At 38.5% G+C, this 21,544-nt stretch overlaps 1 protein-coding gene across 1 annotated transcript; it reads right to left on the reverse strand.

The window, feature by feature from the left end:
* Positions 1 to 18,092: 18,092 nt before the first annotated feature.
* Positions 18,093 to 21,505, reverse strand: LOC109218894. The gene is made up of 3 exons (XM_019383295.1): positions 21,420 to 21,505; positions 19,875 to 19,988; positions 18,093 to 18,481 (listed from the first exon to the last, which is right to left on the reverse strand). Exons 1-3 carry the CDS (start codon positions 21,435 to 21,437, stop codon positions 18,353 to 18,355), a joined length of 261 nt encoding a protein of 86 aa, XP_019238840.1. The 5' UTR covers positions 21,438 to 21,505; the 3' UTR covers positions 18,093 to 18,352.
* Positions 21,506 to 21,544: the final 39 nt, after the last annotated feature.

Here is a 21,544-nt window from a genome sequence, read left to right on the forward strand (position 1 = left end):
GGTTCGAATCTTGAATCGAAACTTTCCGGCCAAAACACAAAGTTATCCAACTTGCACCAAATTCACACCCTACCTTCCCCTGACTCCCCTCTTCCTTAATCCCCAACCAGATTTCCTCAAATCCTCTTACATCTTCTCGAATCTCAAATCTTAGACTGGCAGAACCCTAGAAATCCGAGTCCCTTGATTTTTTCCCAATTTTCTGAGTCCAGAGGTTGAGTCGAGCCTCGAGATGATGTGTTCATTTGTTCTTGTGAAGAACACGCGTTCACATCATTGCGGCGTTCGAATCGGCAGTTCAGTGTGGTTTAACCTTGCATTAGTAAGTCTTCTTTTCTTTTATATGTGTTTAAGATTAGTTTAATCCATGATTAGTGTTCTAGGTTTTAGTATTACGTTTTTTATTAGTAGTTTTTAACTCAATAAGTGTTCCTCTTGTTTTTTCTGATTTTTTGTTAGTATAAATGTTAGTTGATTTCTGTTTTATTCTTGATTCTGTTAGTTTAATTCTTGTTCATGGTTAAATCTGTTCTTATGATCCTCTTCAGTTTAGTTTAATTTTGTTTTTGTTTCAATTCAGTGTTTAACTAGTTCATTAGATTGGATTTTTTAATGTTGTTGATTTTTTTTAGGATTAATTTGACTAGAATTAATTCCCAGCCCGAATTGATTATGTTGATTGTTAGAATTTCTATTAGTTTTAGGTGATTGGATATAGCTGATTAGAATTATTTGGTTCAACTATGGTTAAATTGCAATAAGGATAACAAGGCTGGTGCGGGATAGTAATTTCAGATTAAGTCCAAGGGTAGTGTAGGTAGTTCAATAGTAAGGAATCCTGCAAATAACTAAATTGGAAACCCCTAGAGTGTTCTGGATGGGGTGTCAATTGTAATTTCAGAAACTTAATGAAGTGACTTGAGTAGCAAGTCAAGAATTGAAGGACTAACTAGCTAAAAAGAGAAGTTAAAAGGACTAAAAGGGTAAAGAATAAAAGCTGGAGTTTGCCCTAGTAACTTGCTTATAAAGGCATTGTTACTTGGGGTTCAAGAGGGAGGGGGGAGGAGCCTAAAAAACATACTGAAAAGCTTCTGCAAACGGGAGGCAACAAAAACTCCAAAAAATCACTATTCCATTGAAATTTGTAGGGTAGTTTGAAAGCTCTCATGTTCTGAATTAAAACTCCAGCTTATCCAAGGGTTGAAAATGGCTTGAATTGTCGGGTGTTTCTGTAATTGTGGATTTCAGAAGTTCCTGGGGTCATTTTTGGGTTTATTTGAGTTGATTCAAGCTGGTGTTGAGTTTTTCACTGGTGATATTCATTTGAAATTGATTGCTGGCTGCATAATATCATTTCTGGGTTAGAAAATCATCCAAGGCTGCTGTTGATTGCTGTGTACTGCTGCTGACTTTTTCCCTTTTTGTTTGCCTCAAATTCCAGGTACTTATTTTAGCCTCAAATGACTTATGAATGCGAGTCTGATGTATAGTCAAATTGGAAGAAAAATGGAGTGCAAGCTGTATTTTACCTTTGTTTAAATACAATGCAATTTTGTATTCATTTGGACACTATAACATGTACATTGATAGGACTGTATGGACTGTGACTTAACCGACTGCTATATGCTATAGAACCATATAAATACTCCGTTGAACAGTGTTAGGCTTAATTCGTGTTAGTCCTGTTATCATGTTTGATAATCAAACTTAAAACATGATTTTAGTTTGATGAAATTAGCCAGTTCATCACAAGGTTTTGTTTGTTACATTGTTTACTCAAAACTAGAGAGGACACCAGTGACTACTCATGAATTTACATGTCCATAATACAGATGTTAAAAGGTAGGCTGTTCGAGTTCCAGGTTATTTGTATGCTCTTCACTTGAATTGTGCATGATTGCCTAGTTTTAAAATTAATGGATCCCTTATTAAAATAACTCTAAAAAGAGTTTAATAGGCCAATTCGAAATCAAGATTGCATTTCGCTTAATTCACGATAAAATCGGACATCCTGTGTCCGGTGAGACTTGGGCTTGGTCAGGTGATAAGAGCCCAATTACAATTGGCTTCATAAACTGGAGCATAGCATAATTCCACAAATACAATTCACTCTCAATTTGGGCTCCTGAATAAGCCCACTGTTTGATGGACTCTCGTCCAAAGTATGCTGAAATTCATTATTGTGGAATTGGTTTAGATGCCCTACTTCATAGTTTAATATAATATAAATTTGGGCCTTCGAGTTAGGTGGTGGGTTTAAATTAAAAGGCTTTGTCCTTTTGTTTGAATCCGGACTTGAACTCGAAGCCCGAATTTTATAACATTGATTATTTAGGCCCTTTTAGAGACAAAATTAAATAGAAAATCATAGCATGCTTTAGGATATCCTTTTGGGACGAGCCTCGCCAAACAAATCCATAAATTGCGGGGCCCTCATTAAATGCTAATATTAAAATATTTTAGAAATTGGGTAAGCCATTTAGCAAATTTCCATGGCTTCCCGCAAAGATATCAACACGCTAGTTGCTTTGGGCGCGAATTTTAATAATATTACTCTCCTAAACTGGGGTGTGCATTTCATGCAACCCAAATCCAAATCCCAAAACGTTGAATAAGAGGTGTTGAGGATCCGGGTGCATTTCATGTGACGTGACCCAAAAGCACGCTCTTAAACGGCGTTCACTTCCGTAAAAAATAAACTAAAAGCGGTTGAATAATTCTTAAAATTGCACTATAGGTTGGAGCTTGTAGTAAAAATCAGATTTTAGCCATTTATGATAATTTAAGCGACCGTGCTAGAACCACGGGATCCGGGGGTGCCTAACACCTTCCCTCGGGTCAACAGAATTCCTTACACAGAATTTCTGGTTCGCAGACTCCAATTGGGAAGTCGAAATTTTCCTCGATTTGGGATTTAAATTAAATCGGTGACTTTGGACACCAAAAGCCAATCCTATCCCAAGTGGCGACTCTAAAAAATCAATAAATAATCCCATTTCGAATAATGTCACTTTAAATGGAAAAACTCCCTTTATACGTTATCCTTCGGGGTAGGTGTGTAAAAAGGAGGTGTGACAAGTGGCATTTTAAACTCCTTTATTATGTTACCCGTAAATTGCTAGTTTCATATTTTTATTTCCCTTTTCCGCAAATTGTTAGGCTTACGTAGTCGTAGAGACTAGGTTCCGTCACGACAGTTCACGGGGAGAACTTGGGTCCTGACACTACCAAACCCTTGAGGCAATGACATGTAGACTTCCTCTAAAAGGTCACCCTAGAGGAAAGCATTGTACACATCCATCTGAAGCAAAGGCCAACCACACTGAGTAGCTAGAGCAATAACACTCTTGACTGTGACCATCTTCACCACAGATGAGAAGGTCTCATGGTAATCCAAACCCTCATGTTGAGTGAAACCTTTTGAAACTAAACGAGCTTTGTATCTTTCCACAGTCTCATCAGCCTTGTACTTCACTTTATAAACCCATTTATAGCCAATTGGAGTCTTGCCTATAGGTAAATCTACCAACTCCCAGGTGTTATTGTCAGTGAGGGCCTGAACCTCAAGTTACATAGCTTGTACCAAATTGTTGTCTTTAACAGCTTGATCAAAAGTTGTAGTTTCACCAACGAAAGAGTAAGAAGTGAGACAAGGCTGATAAGATGGTGATAAAGAAGTAATTTAGAGAAGAATAAATGGTATAAGGAGTGGAAGTAGGTTTGACCTGATGTACATAATCAGTCAGCCATAAAAGAGGATTAGATGTCCTGGCAGACTTCCTCAAAGTGACATCTAAAATAGAAGTGGACTGTTGCTCTATAGGAGAAGGTGGTGAGGGAGTCAAGTTAGGTTGCATAACAAGAGATGGAGGTGGTTGTGGACTAGAAGGTTCTGGTTGTGCAATGAGAGGTTCTAGAGTTAGAACAGAAGTTGGAGACAAATTGGGTGGCACCTCATCCATGATAGGAAATGTATCATCACAAGAATGAGTAGAAGCTGGACTAGGAAAGGTAAGAGCTGATTTAGGTAAATGTGATTGTAGAGATGTGGACTTGGGATGTCTGAAAGGAAATATGGTTTCTCTAAAAGATACATCTCTACTGACAAAAAATGTTCCTGTTGAAATATTGTATAATTTATACCCTTTTGAGTTTCTGAGTAACCCGTGAAAATTGCAGGAATGGCTTTAGAAGAAAACTTGTATGTAAAGCATGATGTGGTTGAATAACAAAAGTAACCAAACACCTTAATGTGAGTAAGTGAAGGCGGTTGACCATGAAACAACTCATAAGGAGATTTTCCTGAAAGAACTGAAGAAGGCGATCTATGAATAATAAAAGCAGCTGTAAGAACACACTTTCCCTATAATTTCAAAGGGGTATGAGCTTGAAACCTAAGGGGTCTAGCTTTTCAAGTAGAGGCCTATGTTTTCGTTCATCCACTCCATTTTGTAATTAAATGTGGAGTGTGCACACAAGAACTCTGATGGACAATTTCAAGAGAAGTGAACAGAGTTGCACATTAAGCATTAAAATATTTAAGGCCATTATCAGACCTAATGATCTTGATGGAAGCAGAAAATTTATTCTAACAAGTGAAATAAAAGACTTGATTAACAAAAGCACATCACTTTTCATTCTCATCAAGTAAATTCAAGTCATTCTAGAGTAATCGTCTACAATGGTAAGAAAGTATCTATACCCATTGTAAAAACATTGTCTATATGAACCCCACAAATTCATATGTACAAGCTCGAAAGGGGTTACAGTTTTCTATGACTAGTATGAAAGGGGAGCCTAGTTTGCCTAGCTAAAGGACAGAAAGTGCAAGCCAACTGCTCTTTATTTAACTCATGGTACTTTAGAAAGTGAATTTTCTGCAAGACTGCTACTGGGGCATGACCAACTCTTTGGTGCCATATAGAGCAGTGATCTGAATGCTTTGATGAAGGGCTAGTAGAATCTGGAACTGAAACGGGAGAAACAGGACAGGAATTTGTAGTAGGTATTGTTGTACTGAATGCTGTGACTGATGATTGTTCAGGTGTTTTGACAGGTGATGGCTTTTTGGCAGGTTGAAGTATGTAAAGGTCATCCTTCTCCTTACCAATCCCCCTCACCTTGCCAGTGCAAAGGTCCTGAAAAGGGAAAATTCAAGGAAACATAATGCACAACATCTCAGCTCTTTGGTAAGTTTGGAGAGTGACAACAAGTTGTATTTGAAATTTGGAACATGAAGCACAATACACAGTGCAAGATCATCAAAAAGAGTTAGTGACCTTGTATGTGTTACAAATGTAATATTTCCATTTAGTAGATGAACTTTACTAATATTAGGAAACACAAGAGTAGATTCAGTTAAAAGGTCCAATCTAGAGACCAAATGTTTCGAGGCCCAGTGTAAATTATCCAGGAATTAGGTTCAGAACCTGCAAACAAACAAGTATCAAGGAATTCCTTTATACATGCCATGTTAACCTTGGTCTCTGCAACAACTGGTTCTTGGTTAATAAACTTCAAAAGTTGATTATATTGCTCTGAGGTGAACATTAGCATGCTGCTAATCCCTGATAATCCACTTGCTTCTGGTTCTTCGACATGACTGACATTGTTGGTTGAATGTCCTCTATTACCTCCTGAGTTTTTGTGGTCTATCATAGGTTCTCCTTTTGTTGAATTTGTGATTGGGTGGATATCCACCAACTTGTAGCAGTTTTCTCTCATGTGTCCTTTCATATTACAATAATCACAGTATTCTCCATTGTTCCATTTTTACCTGTTGTTTTTTATGGCAGCTAGAGCTGTAGAATCATTCAAGTTTATCTTTGTAGTGTTGGTGTAAGTTGCGATATCATGTTGGACTGAATCCTTAAGCTTTCATCCTGCATGATCATATTGTAGGCTCGATTGAGGGTTAGATAGAATTTAGGGGTGTTAAACGGGCCGGGTCAGCCCGGTTCCGGACCGGCCCAGACCGGTTAGAGGGGGCTGCACTGGGCTGAGCTGGGTAGGGGGATAGAGGGGGTTGGTCCGTTTAAGTAAGTGAAAATGGGTAACCGGCCCGGTTGAACCCGGTCCAGTAAACAGTAACCCTTACCGGGTTAACCGGCCCGGTTCAACGGCCAAAAAGTTTTTTTGTTTTGTTTTTTTTAATTTTCGAAATATATGGGCCCCACTGACCGTTGGCAACGGTCAGACCTTGAATTGGTCCGTTGGCCAACGGAAATATTGCATAAATAGCCTTTTTTTTAATTTTTAACCCTTTTTCAATTTACAAAACTAACCTTCTCTAAAATTATAAATACCCCCCCCCCCCCTTCTTCTTCATTTCTTCACTCAATACTCATTTCTCAATCTCAATTTCTCTCATTCTCTCATTCTCCAATTTGCAAGACTTCAAGTCTCAATCTCAAATTCTCAATTCTCAAATCTCAAGTTAAATCACGCCTCGTACTTCTAGAGTGCGCTCATATGTTTGGCAACACTTTGAGGTGGTAGAAGAAAATGAAGGAGGTCAGAAATTAAAGTGCAAGAATTGTGGTCAAGTCTTAAAATTTCGTTCAGAGTGTGTCACAGGCAGTTTAAGGAGGCATATAAAGTATTGTCTTGAGCGTCCTCCGGAAATTCGTATTTAAGATTTTTCGACAATTTGTGTTATTTTAAAATTATTAGACGTATTTATGCTTAATGTTTTAGTTTGTTAGATTAATTTGAAGTATTATTAATTTATTATGCATGAAAATTTAGTTTTACTATTTTTTTGTTAATTTACTTTTTAAATGCAAACTTTAATTTTGAATTTTGAAATAAATGTAGTACTTGCAATTTATAAGTGCAATTTTTTCCCATCTTCCTTGTATTCTTTAAATTAATACAAAGTATTAATATAACTTACAATAGTTATACAAAATTCCAAAAAAAAAAAATTAAAAATACACTAAACCCAGCCCGACCCCCTCAACCTGTAACCCTTACGGTTCAATTTTTACCCGGATGAACCCGAACCCGTTAAACCCGTTAAGAACCAACCCGGAACCGGCCCGGACCGTAACCCGTACGGGTCCAAAAAATAGAGGCCCGGCCCGGCTCACCTGTTTAACACCCTTAGATAGAATATATGAGTCCACCAAACTATATAGAGACCAGGTCCTCTATGAGTTTCCACTAAGAATGCTAATAAAACAGTAATTAAATACAACAGGTAGTTTTTACGTGGAAAAATCCCTACTCAATGGGATAAAAAACCACAACCTACACTAGTAGGATTTCAACTTTACTATGAGCAACTTTAGATTACAACCTATGCAATCTAGGAATTAAACTCTTAATCCCTCACCAACTTGTAATACACCTATTACAAGCCACTTTGCAACACACCCTATTACAAAGACTTCAACTCATGACTAACTCTAGTCACGACACAAATACTAAAGGTTTATTGTTTACAAGGGGTTCCTGAGTAACGCTTCTAGATAAGCAAAGTAGGAATTACAATGAAGAACAATTACAAAGTTACAACTCAACTAAGGACATACAAGATACTTATTGTAGGAACTGGTCTGTAGTAGTGTTAAACTTTGTTCTTGATGCACTTGAGAATTGAATGCTTGAATGCTTTTTTTGAATTATCAAGTGTTCAAGTGATGTTTTGTTGTAATATTTTATGTTAATACAACATGGATGACATCACTTGAATGATGTAATCACTTGGTAGGTCAAATAAGAAGTGACTGCAGAACTGTGCTGCATTGTTTCTGTGTATAGTGTAGGCAGTTACTTTCCAGCTGTAGACAGTTGACTTCGTACTCTTCTCGGAGAAACTCAAGGGTATTAGGTCCTTGTGTTGATTCTCTATCTTCTGAAGTCATAGCAACTCACATAGGCTGAAGTCCGTTGATTTGAGTTGTGAACCTAGTGTGTCAGGTTCCTTATCTGGTTCTTTGACAGTAAGTTTGTTAGATCATCAAAACATTAAGCTAATATACTGTAAACCCATCAATTTCCCCCTTTTTGATGATGACAAACTTAGAAATTAATAACACATGATGTAGAGCAAAATTAACCAGATGAAGTGGCAGGAACTTCACCAGTTCCCCCTGACTTTATGCTTCCCCCTTAATCAGATCTATGTTTCAATTATACTTCCCCCTTTTAGCATCATTAAAAATACAGAAGCAAGCAATTATCATAAAGAAGTCTAGCCTAGCTAACTCATGCCACATATGTGCACACAACATGATAGAAAAGAGAAGCAGAGAAACATAAGCAATAAACAGCAAAAGAGAATACTTTTTATAAAACATAAGCCCTTGCCATTACAGCAAAGGAAAAATTTGGATCCTTATCATCAGGAGCAGTACAAGGAAATTCCATCCACACCACAAAAGAAAAACAAAAAGAAACAACTGCCATAGTCATCAAAAGCAAAAGAGATAATCCAGAAACTGGTCACTGAAAGGGTTAGCCTAGGGGACACTAGAGGTAGAGGGCTTAGAAGCTGTAGTAAGAGTGTTGAGAACGAGATCAATTCGGGCATTGGCCGACATTTTCTCTGCGAAAAGTTTCTCCTTCAGGTTCTCCACCTATTGCCAGAGATCAGCATTGTCTTTGTTCAAACGAGCGATCTCCTCATTTGACCCTAGTGCCCCTTAGGCCTGCTGACTCTCCAGAATGGCATACCTTGCCCTCAACTTCCTAATCTCCTCAGTAGCACTATTCTGGGCATTGATAAGCTAAGAGATTGTTGAAGTGCATCCTACTCCTCCACCTCTTTCAATACATTCACATTCTTCCAGAGTAGTTTGGGAGAAGGTTTGCTTCTTGGTCCCTATCATAGGCTGTCCCAAAGGCACTTCGAAGAACTTGAAGACATGCGTGAGAAGAAATCCATATGGAAGACCATGGTTTCCATCCTTGAAAGTTACCATCTTTTGCATGTGCTCAATCATGATGGCTGGCAAGTTTACACCTTTAAACCCATCCAGTGCTTCCATCAAATACAAGTCAGACTTGGAAGTAATGGACCTTCTCTCTGCACGGGGTAGAAGAACCTTTTTACCACCTAAAACAATAGTTGATAAACGAGAAGCAAAGTTTTCTTGTGGACCCGTTCCCCCCGCTGGACTGCGCTTTTCTTCACAATAGCATTCCTAAAATTTGACCCACACACATTCTTGACAGAGAACATACCATCGGCAGGGACCTTAAGTATGTCCCCAAGCAAAGCAGCATCCAACACAATATCAACTCCATTAACCAAAGTACAGATATGATCAGTTTCAACAGGAAAGAGGTCTGCATAGAAACTTTGGACCTCATCCTCATAGACTTTGGGCACATCCACCTTGAACTGATGTCCCCACTGTTGAAACTCGACCATGTCAATTATTTGTCTCATTCCGGCCATTTAAGAGATTTCTGGGTCAAAAGTGCGACCCCACGGAACCTTTTGGTACCTCAGTCATTCCTTAGTAGACATACTCTCACGCTTCACTCTCTTTGCAGAATCAGGTTCCCTCACAGTTTCCACCTTCCTTTTTCCTGACTTCACACTCGATTTACCCTTTCCACTTGACTTTACTAACATATCCTCATCAGACAATGATTGTTCACTCACAACTTGTTTCAACTTTCCACCACTTTTCACTAATTTTGAACTTGGCGTAGCAACACCTTCCTCTTGCTTCTTTTCTGATACCTTTCACCAAGGAACTTGGTTTGTCTGCTGCTTCCTCATCTACTTCCACTACAGGTATGTTTTTTTCACACACAACCTCTCCATATTTCACCAGCCTCTTTTTCTTCTTCTTGTTACTCCTTTTACTCTTCTGCAGGGCAGAGTGAAAAGCCTCATTTGCTTGCAACCTAGTAGTAGGTCGCTTAGGAGAAGGCTGAGGAGTGGTTACTGCCCTCCTCTTGGCGATGAACGCATCTAGAGCAACATCATCTTGATCTTCTTCATCACTGGACCTCATACCAGGAGCTAAAATTTCCAAGGGCTCAACATCAAAGTGTGGAGAAGGAGCAGGGTCGAATTTGACCTGGGAAGAGGATCCTTGACCTGTTTCCTCAGGAGAGGGGTCAAGTCCTTCAAGAGGGGTTCCAGTAGTTTCTGCTGGTGCAGAATTTTCAAAGAGCACCACAGCTCCTTCTTCCGCTGATAATTGTGTCTCTTTCCTCTAAGACTCAGGCACAGAAGAGATCACCCCATACACTAGTCCATCAGCAGATATGGCCAATATGTTTACTACGACCTCTTTCTCTTGAGACTCCATGGGTGCCATAAACTCAGAGGCGGGAACAACTGTAGACTGATCAATACTAACCTCTAAGACCTCTACTACTTGCGGAACTTTACTCTATTCTCCATCCTTATTTTGTTTAGTGAGAATCTCAGGCGATAGAGATGAAAGGCTATCGAGTTTTGGGGTTTTTGAGTTCTCAACATTTGGAGGGAGAGAGAGGTTTGGGAGAGTGACAGGGGAAATAGAGGGTGAAGGAGAGTCAGGTTTGGGAGTGTCCTCTGCAGTGGTGGTTGAAAAGGGGATGGTGAGAGGTATTTCACTAGAAGCAGAAGAATCAAGGGTTTTCTCTGGGGTTTTCTCAACTAAGGAGGGGATTATCGGTTGATCTTCAGCCATGGTAAAGAAGAAATTTGAAAATTTTGGAGAAGGACTGAAGGGAAGATATGATCGTTCAAAGAGATGAGAGGGTTTTAATGGGAGAAGAGATAATTATGAGGGAGAGAGAAACCAGTTCTGAAACGGCGGTAGTTTTGTGAGGAGTTGCAACATTTCAGAGGGAGATGAAGGGATTTGAAATGAAAAGACGTGACATACAAGGTCTGAAAAATTTGATGAGATGGCACTCGATTTTTTTTTTTGCATCCTTTTAAGATATGTATGAAAAAGCACAAGACCACTAACATGTGGTACAAGAACCAGGTTCTTGACCTGTATTTCAAAAATTTCCATCCTCTTTTACCACTCATGCAGTGCATCTACAGCTTCTATAATCATCATGCGTGTCTACCTGCAATGGTATTGAAGTGAGTTAGACTTGGCCGGAAAATACTTTAGCTAATGTTACCTGAATGTGGCTTTCATAGCCAGCTGATGGGAATCAGGTTCTCAATTAGCCTTTATTAGCCCCAGCTCCAGCCTATTTCTCTCAAAGTGTTCTCTGCTTAGTGCTTTGGTGAAGATATCTGCAATTTGGTCTTCTGTACTACAGAACTTCATACATATAAGCCCTTTCTCCACGTTGTCTCTGAGAAAATGATGTCTCGCATCAATGTGCTTGGTTCTTTTATGTTGAACCGAGTTCTTGGCCATGTTGAGTGCACTGGTGTTGTCACATAGAAGAGGCACACAGTCAGTGTACACACCAAAAATCCTCCAATCGTTGTTTGATCCATAGAAGCTGAACACAACATGAAACTACAACAACATATTCTGCTTCAGCTGTTGAAAGAGCTACTGAGTTTTGCTTCCTTGTGCCCCATGAGATGAGACATGATCCTAAAAAGTGAGCCATTCCAGAAGTACTTTTCTTGTCCCCAAGATAACCTGCATAGTCAGCATCAGCATACCCAATAAGATTAAAATTATCACCGGAAGGGTAGTACAGGACCAGGTCCTGTGTTCCCTTAAGATATCTAAAAATTCTCTTGGCAGCCTTCAGATGAGATTCCTTGGGATTTGATTGAAACCTTGCACATAGCCCTTCCCTAAAGACAATATCAGGTCTGCTGGCAGTGAGGTAGAGAAGAGACCCAATAATGCCTCTATACATGGTTTGATTTACAGGAGAGCCAGATTCATCCATGTCCAGTCGAGTAGCAGTGGCAATAGGAGTGTCAATCACTTTTGATGCTTCCATATCAAACCTCTTCAGGAGCTCCTTGATGTATTTTTGTTGACTGATGAATGTACCCTTTGTGGATTGCTTCACTTGAAGACCCAAGAAGAAGTTCAACTCACCCATCATGCTCATCTCAAACTCACTTCCCATGAGCTTGGCAAATTCTTCACACAGTGAATCAGCTGTTGCCCCAAAAATGATATCATCAACATATACCTGAACGATGAGCAGGTTCCTCCCTCGTTTCTTCAAGAAACAAGGTGTTGTCAATTTTTCCTCTTGTGAAACCATTTTCTAAGAGAAACTTTGACAGTCTTTCATACCAAGCTCGAGGAGCCTACTTCAATCCATACAATGCATTGTCCAATTTAAACACATATTCAGGGTGTTCATGACATTCAAAGCCTGGAGGTTGTTTTACATAGACTTCTTCCTTAAGGAATCCATTCAGAAATACACTTTTGACATCCATTTGGAACAGAGTGAATTCCATATGTGATGCAAATGCAATGAGGATTCTGATAGCTTCCATGCGAGCAACTGGAGCAAAAGTCTCATCATAATCAATTCCTTCCTCCTGATTGTAACCTTGAACCACTAGCCTAGCCTTGTTTCTTGTAGTGTTTCCATGTTCATCAAGCTTATTCCTGAATACCCACCTGGTTCCTATGATGGTTTTATCAGAGGGTCTAGGTACCGGGTGCCATACATTATTCATTTCGAACTGATGCAACTCATCTTGCATAGCTGTAATCCAGTCTGCATCCTTTAAGGCTTCCTTGATGTTTTTGGGTTCTATTTAGGAAAGAAAGGCTGAGAAGGCAAGTGAATTTCTAGCTTTTGATCTGGTTTGTACTCCTGAATCCACAGGGGTAATTATGTTGTCAAGAGGATGGGAGCTTTTGTGTTTCCAATTGGGCATTTGAGCTTCATTTGTAGAGGATCTGGGTAAGTCTGACTGGTTCCCTTACGTTTTTCTCTCAGCTACCTATGGAGTACTTTGAACTGCATCAACCACTCGTTCTTCAGCTTCAGTGGTTGTAATTGTGGTACCTGGTTCCTCTCTGGCAGAAGAGATTGTACTGTCTTCACTTGGCTCCTTCACTTAACTCATCATGTCTGCCTTTCCCTTTGTCATGTCAATAACTTCACTTGGCATCAAAGTTCCAAGCTGATCCTTTCCATTGTTGAGAACATAACATTTGCACCCAAATGTTCTTAAATGAGTCAGTTTGGGCTTCCTTCCATTAAGTAACTCATAGGGAGTTTTGTTCAAGATAGACCTGATCATGTACCTGTTCACCAAGTAGCAGGCGGTGTTGATAACTTCAGCCCAGAAGTTCTTAGCAATCCCACTGTCGATCAGCATTGTTCTTGCCATTTCCTCAAGGGTTCTGTTCTTCCTTTCCACAACTCCATTTTGCTGGGGAGTCCTTGGGGCTGAGAAGTTGTGAGTAATGCCATTCTCGTTACAAAATTCATCAAACATAGCATTGTCAAATTCTGTTCCATGATCTGATCTAATGCATGCTACTCTTGATTCCATCTTCACTTGGATTTTCTTCACAAAGGCTACGAACACTTCAAAGGTTTCATCTTTTGTTCTAAGGAACGGAGTCCAAGTGAATCTGGAGTAGTCATCCACTATCACAAAGATATATCTTTTTACTCCCCTACTTTGCACTCTCATAGGGCAACATAGATCCATATGAAGGAGATCAAGTGGTTTTGAGGTGCCGACATCCTTCTTTGCTAAAATGAAGATTTCACATGCTTCCCTCTAGCGCAGGCATCACAGACTTTGTGTTGTTTGAACTTTGATATGGGCAGACCATGAACTAGGTCCTTCTGAATCAGCTTATTCAATAGAGATAAGCTTGCATGCCTCAGTCTTCTATGCCACAGTTCAACATCATCATCAACTGCTTTCAAGCAGCTCAGATCACCACTTTGTAGAGACTCGAAATCAGCAACGTAGATATTCTTGTATCTTTTGGCCACAAGTACCACTTCACCAGTTACTAGATTTGTAACTATGCATATCTTGGACAAGAATTCCACCTTGTTTCCTTTATCACATATCTGGGAGACACTCAAGAGACTGCACTTAAGGCCATTGACATAGTACACATTCTCAATTGAGTGAGAGAGTGACTTTCAATTTTTCCAACACCAAGAATGTACCCTTTTTTTCCATTTCCAAAGGATACACTCCCTCCTTGCAGGGCTTTTAGTGAAAGAAAGCCCATGGTATTTCCAGTCATGTGCTTTGAGCATCCACTGTCCATGAACCATTGGTGACTGCTTCCTTTCACTGTTCCCTGCACAAGGAGATAACGGGTTAGATTTAGGAATCCAAGCAAGTTTGGGTCCCTTGTAATAAGCAAGAGGATGATAAGTGCTCTTTTAGTCCATGCAGGTAACATGCATTTTTTCTGAGTGGCACCTGGTCCCTTTTCAGCAGTTACTCTTTCAGCAAAAACTTTGTTTTTCCGCAGAGGCTGAACCCTGGCTTGGCAATTTTCTTTGAAATGCCCATTGTTCCCACAATGGGTACACAATCAGTTATCGGGTACAGTAACATATTTGCTATGAGGGTTGTAAGGAGTTCTCCCCCTTTGACACCCTATTCCCTGTCTGTTTCCACCATTATTAACATACATGGCAGTAATAGCATCTGAGGACCAGGTCTACTTAAGGGACTTCTCAAGATCATTTTTTACTCTTTCCAGTTCTGCTTGGAGCTGCCTATTTTTCTCAAGTTCAGCACACAAACTAGTTCTCACAGCATTTAACTCATTTTCAAGCTTAATGTGTGCCTCACTAGCTACTTCTTTCCCTTTTTCAGAATTTCCAAGCCTACACTCATCGCCGAGTTCCTTTATTGTTTCCCTTAAGTCTACAATTACTATTAAGAGGTCATCTCTCTCCTGCTCAATAACAGTCACTTTCTCCACTAAGTCATCTTTTTCTTTACTGAAATTCTCAATGGTTTCTTTCAAGTCAACTACTACTACCATCAGATCATCTCTTTCGTGTTCTAGACTAGTGATTTTCTCGGTTAGAACCTTCTTTTCATTTTCTCGATTATTTACAGTTTCCTTCAAATCAACCACACAGACTACCAAGTCATCTCTGGTTTGCTCAACATCTCCTAATTCTATGGTCAAGGCATCCTTATCATCTACAAGACTATGATAGACATCAATTAATACATTTGCTAATGACATGAGTTTCTTAGGAGAGTAGGATTTCAGATTTCTCTGAACATCCCTGAAGTTTACCTCATCATTGTCATCATCTTCATCATCGTCTGATTGAGCCATCAAAGCAAATGTTGAATCATATTCATTTGCTTCACTTTCAACTGCCATCATAGAACTATCACCTGCATCAGTTTCTTCTTTAGACGCACTGGAGGAATCTTCCCATGCTGCAAGAGCTTGCTTCACAACGTTGTCAGCGGCATTTATTCTTTTGAATCGTTTGTCAAGAATCGGGTTCCTCTTGGCTGCTTTATCAGGGTTGTACTTGAAGTGTTATTGCTTCAGGAGAGGGCAATCTTTGATAGAATGCCCTGGCTTCCCACATTTATGACAAAGGTCATAATTCTTTGGTCTGGTGGAACTGCCTCTCTTTGGTATCCCACCATTCCTTCTGACCATTTTCTGAAACCTTTTGGTTAGGTAGGCCATGTCACAGTCCTCCTCACTTGAGTCATTGCTTTCAGCTTTGAGTACTAGGTTCTTTTCTTTCTTTGGTTCTCTTCTTTCAATGTCCTTCTTCCTCTTCATTTCGTAAGTTTTAACTTCACTATGATTTTACATGGAAAAATCCATGCTCAAGGGGATAAAAAACCACGACCTACACTGGTAGGATTTCAACTTCACTATGAGCAACTTAAGATTACAACCTATGCAATCTAGGAATTAAACTCTTAGTCCCTCACTAACTTGTAATACACCTATTACAAGCCACTTTGCAATACACCTATTACAAAGACTTCAACTCATGACTAACTCTAGTCACGACACAAACACTAATGGTTTATGGTTTACAAGGGGTTCCTGAGTAACGCTTCTAGATAAGCAAAGTAGGAATTACAATGAAGAACAATTACAAAGTTACAACTCAACTAAGGACAAACAAGATACTTGCTGTAGGAACTTGTCCGTAGTAGTGTTAAACTTTGTTCTTGATGCACTTGAGAATTGAATGCTTGATTTTCAGATGCTTGAATGTTTTTTTTAAATTCTCAAATGTTCAAGTGATGTTTTGTTGTAATGTTTTATGCTATGGATCACATCACTTGAATGATGTAATTACTTGGTAGGTCAAATGAGAAGTGACCGCAGAACTGTGCTGCACTGTTTCTGTGTACGGTGCAAGCAGTCACTTTCCAGCTGTAGACAGTTAACTTCGTACTGCTATCAGGAAAACTCAAGGGTATCGGGTCCCTATATTGATTCTCTATCTTTTGAAGTCATAGCAACTCACATAGGCTAAAGTTCATTGATTTGAGTTGTGAACCAAGTGTGTCAGGTTCCTTATCTGGTTCTTTGACAGTAATTTTGTTAGATCATCAAAACATTAAGCTAAGGTACTGTAAACCCATCAATTTCCCCCTTTTTAATGATGACAAACTTAGAAATTGATAACACATGATGTAGAGTAAAATTAACCAGATGAAGTAGCAGGAACTTCACAAGTTCCCCCTGACTTTATGCTTCCCCCTTAGTCAGATCCTGTTTCAATTATACAGTTGGTACAGGAACTGTTAGCAACACTTGACTCCTAGCTTGGGCATATGCCTCGTTCAATCCCATTAGGAACTGTACAAGTCTCTGTTGTTCCATATGTTCCGCATACTCTTTGTGCTTTGCACAGTCACATGGCAAAGGTACCATGGACCAATATTCATCCCAAACACTCTTTATTGAGTAATACTCCGATACTAAGGATGTACCCTGACTTATGGTGCAGATTTCACAGAGCAATTGATAAATTCTACTTCTTGTAAAATTGTTCCTTAAGATCCATCCAAACACTGGTAGCATTAGTTGAATACATCATTCCATTTGCTAATTCCTTTGAGACAGAATTAGTGATCCATGACAGAACGAAAGCATTACACCTTTCTCACTCATGCTCTAAGTCGCCTTTGTAATGTTCCTTACAACATGTTCCATCTATGAAACCTAATTTGTTCTTCGCCAATAACACAACTTTCATAGGTTGCTCCATGTTGTATAGTTCTTAATTTCCGTTAATTGATGTGGAATTAAAACACTACTTGGACTATCCGATGGATGCAGGTAAAGAGGATGCCTAGGATGAATATCTGTGAACTTCTTTCCATTTTTCTTCTCCATTTCTCCAGATTGCGGCATTTTCACATTCAATTTCTCAACAATTCGAATTCAAAACTCAGCTCAATACGAAGGCCTCCTATTGTGAATGTTACTGGATTTTATGGTAAAACAACCTCCTCACAACGATCGTGAAATTCTAGGGCTAATCCGAACCGATTCCTCAAATCTTAGACACAATAGAGTTGATTCTTCAACAATAGTCCCCAATTCCGCAACAATTCAGCTTGGAATCGCCATGAATCTATGGCTCTGCTACCATATTGAAAGGGAGTATATGAGCTGAATTGATCGAAGAGGAAAGATGCAGACGAAGAGAGAGAAGAAAGAGAGGAACACTATGTTCTAATATTAGAAAATAAAAGCCTATCCTTATTTATACTGTCTACTTACTCAATACAATTAATTAGCTTAACCACTCAACTAACCATACACCTAAATCTAACTAACTCTAACTGACATGTACAACTCCCACACCCTATGTACAAGTATTGCTACTACTGCTCTTTTCAACAATTTAACTGGTATTTCCCCTCAAATGTGGTAAAAGACATTAATGCATACGTTTCCTGTTTCGTTCAAAAAGACAAGGATATTCTCCCTGCTGAACTGCAATTGAAAGTTACGAGTAGTGATCAAGAATTAATAAAATGTATAATCCATCGCCCATTGTCATTTCGCAGCTAATACGGTTAATTTCCCTCAAATATGGATTCAAATGTCACACACTAACCTTACTATTGACTTTTGTTAGTTTTGAGAAGTTTATTATCTATGATAATTTTTCCTTTATCATGATGGTTTTATTGATAAAGGATAATCTACTGAAAAAACTTGAACAAATTATGATATTCTTAGGGATGAGGATAATAGCAAATTATATGATAGTCAGCTCTAGACATAGTTTAGGTTTTACGCCGATACAAACTTATGTCATGATGGAAGAAATAATTGTCATAATAAACATGTATGCGACAGAGATAGCTTTACTGCAGACACTGATACTACTGAGAATAAAATGAAGAAAGATCCTACATGCTTCAAATAGTACATCAACTGATGATACTTGTATTTTACACAAAGCAAACTAGAAAACAAAGAGAATGTTGCAATTTCAAAATCTAAGGGCCTCGAAAACTGTCTGCTTTATCCAGTCTTGAGGTACCTGAGCTTGAGGATTCTCCCATTACATCTGGAGAAGGTGCTGGACGTGTTTCCCGCTTCAAAGAAGTTGGCAATCCTGAAACTTCCTGAAAAAGAATTAAAAGGACAGTTCTTATCCACACAATTCAATGACTAGGGAGAGATGATCTCATTTTGAATTCTTTGTTCCATTTCTTTAAGAATACATAATATTACCAACAACTGTAAGAATTGAGATGACCGATTTCCCGGTGAATATCCAAAAGCAAACAATTATACGGTATTAACATCAATGTTTGAGAAGTTGTGCAAATATTTGAGCAAATCAACAACTCTAGCTAAATCAAATCCAGATACAACAACAACCCCAGTGAAATGCCAAAGTGAGGTCTGGGGAGGGTGAAGTGGGGTCTGGGGAGGGTGAAGTGTACGCAGACCTTACCCCTCCATAAGACTATTTCCGAAAGACCCTTGGAAACAAATCTAGATGCTGCTGGAAATACAGGCCTTGGACATAGAGTATTGCTATGATTCCTTTAGACAGAAATAGCAGGTGCAGAATGTTATCTTTCCTCTTCAAAATGCAATGACGTCACTTTTAATCTTAAATGCAGGTATCTGTGCTCTTATGAAGCACCACAATATATAAGACTGTAATAATCATTTTCCTCTGAACTTATTTCATTTTAGGTGTTCTAAGAAGAAAAAGGTAAATGCATCAGTTCAATCGTTACGGACACAGTAAAATGCCTCAGTTTTAGAGGTGGCCTTGAGTCATGCTTAGTTTAATATGGTATCAGTAGTAATAGCTGCTTCCAGTTAGTCAGTTCACCAATTTCTTATTTGGCAAATCACAGCTTAAAGTTTCATCACGACATAAAGTTGCAACACAGAAGATGAAGTTACATCATGAATTAGAAACCCCAGATGAAGGAACATATTTAGGATGCACGCTTATTAGACCTATCAAACTGTTCTTACTAAACTTGGATCACTTAACAAAATGAAGATTATGTTGGAAAGAACAATAACCTTAGATTTTTACCTTTCTGTTCAGTTTCATGCTCGAAGTCGGAATGAAACTGTTGCACAGGGTTATATGAAGCAGTCTTTTTTTTGTTTGTTTGTTTTTCAAACCATGCAACAGTCTTCATTAAGAAAAATATAACAACTTACAGTAGAATACTATATAAGGAGAACAAGGAGTAAGGATAAGATGGGACCAAATTCGGATTTAGTGCAGTGATGAGGACAAAGAGTAAAGAAATGGCAAAAGAAAAGAGAGTTGGGAAAAAAGCGGAAGCAGAAAACAAATAGTTCTTTCATTTGTCCCTAATGGCTGATGTGCTTTTACATGCTGTTAGAAATTTGTCAACTATGAGTCGTTATTTGGTTGAAATGGCTGAGATCCTCAAATTTGAGTGGTTATCACACGCAGTACTCATGAGATTGTTCCCATGTGACACTGATACAGCAAGAAAATTCATTAATGCACCTTACCTTCATCAAATGCAGTCTCAAGTCACAAGGTCGAACTTGATTACCAATACATGCCATAACAAAATTTGAATATTGAAACAAGACATCCGCAGCAGCTTGCTTCTTTTCTTCAACCTGGAATTTTATATGAGAGTTAAAGCTAATAGCACAATATAGAGATGAAAATTGCAATGGATCCTCGTGCACATTGCATGGTAACCAAACTTAAACTTTTCAGCAAGCAGTGGTCACTCCTAGAATAAGGAAAATAGTTTCAGACAACTAAAGTCAGCAATAAAATCTTATATGCATGGACATGCTTCTAGCCATGCTTATTTCCATCTTAGAGGGGTTATGTCAATTATTTATGCACCAGCGGCGTCCCTTATACATGTATCAAAACCCAAAACCCATGACTACAGATGCTTAACAAAACAATAATCATCAAACCCATCCCAAGGAGAATTTTTTCTTAAGGTAAATAATTTTATCACTGTATGAAAAACTCCTGTATACAAGTCGTATACCAAAAAATAGAGAACATACACAATAACATGGTCTGCTAATGTCACTCAATACAAAAACTTCATGGCTATACCAAAAACTATAAAAAAAAAATATGCCTATATTTATACAAAACGCTTATTTTGCAGTCAAACACTTCCATCAATCCTTAGAGAGGTGAAGAAAACTCTCTCGCTTAGTGGGTATTTCCACTTTCAACTATTAACAATCAAATTTTTCTATACAGAATTCTATTACTGCCAAAAGAGGTTAGATCTTGATTATCCTTTTTTCACTTCGATTATCGGATCCTTTCTTCCTTTCTTTAGCTAGGCAGTTCACCAATTTGAACTAGCCATAGTTTCAATCTGAGGAAAAAAATCTCCTTTTCTTTTTGCTCGTTATTTAAAGAAAGATTAAGGGTAGATTTGCCTCCTAAAGCCTTCACCTATTGCAAACCCTGCGATTGCCTTTAAGGAGGTGATCTATGACCAGATAAGGCAAAGCTAGAATCTAGAAATCAATACTCACTACTTGCTTGAAACACTTGTTCCAATTTGCCTAAGCTTTAGTTGGCAGTGTTACCTGTACCAGACATAGTTATTAAAAAACCCTCTTTTGAAAATTAGCCAATTTTGATATATCTTTTTCTTTTAACCCTATTTTGATAATCATTCTAGACTCAAATACTACTAAGGCCACGGGATTTTGAGATCCAAGGTTCAATATCCAATTGATTAACATACCAACTTATTGTCATTTTATATGGCATCACTTCTCCCAAAAAAAAAAAAAATTACAGTTAGAATTGTTCAACTGCATCCGAGATAAGGACTAATTTTTTAATAGACTTGAAAGAAAAACCCAAAAGGGGTAATAAGAAGCTCCAGTTAAAGCTTCAAAAAACACAAACAATGTCGAGAGTCTATTAAAACTAAAAGCAGAAGGTTTAAAGCCGCAATCCAAAATCAAATAAAATACCTAGTGTTACAAAACAAAAGGATATTTAAATATATATGAAACAGTTAACAGGAAAATGGCTCTAAGCAGAAAGCTTGTTACCTCGTAATCGTCCTTCATTATGCCTGAGTTATGGGTTTTCTTCCCTGCTTCTTCTCCCTCAAATTCTCAATTAACCTCAATTTCAATACACCAAGGCTATCGAGTTAATAATCTTATAATTTATT

The sequence above is a fragment of the Nicotiana attenuata genome, unplaced genomic scaffold (genome assembly GCF_001879085.1).
Source record: "Nicotiana attenuata strain UT unplaced genomic scaffold, NIATTr2, whole genome shotgun sequence".
Taxonomy (NCBI): domain Eukaryota; kingdom Viridiplantae; phylum Streptophyta; class Magnoliopsida; order Solanales; family Solanaceae; genus Nicotiana; species Nicotiana attenuata.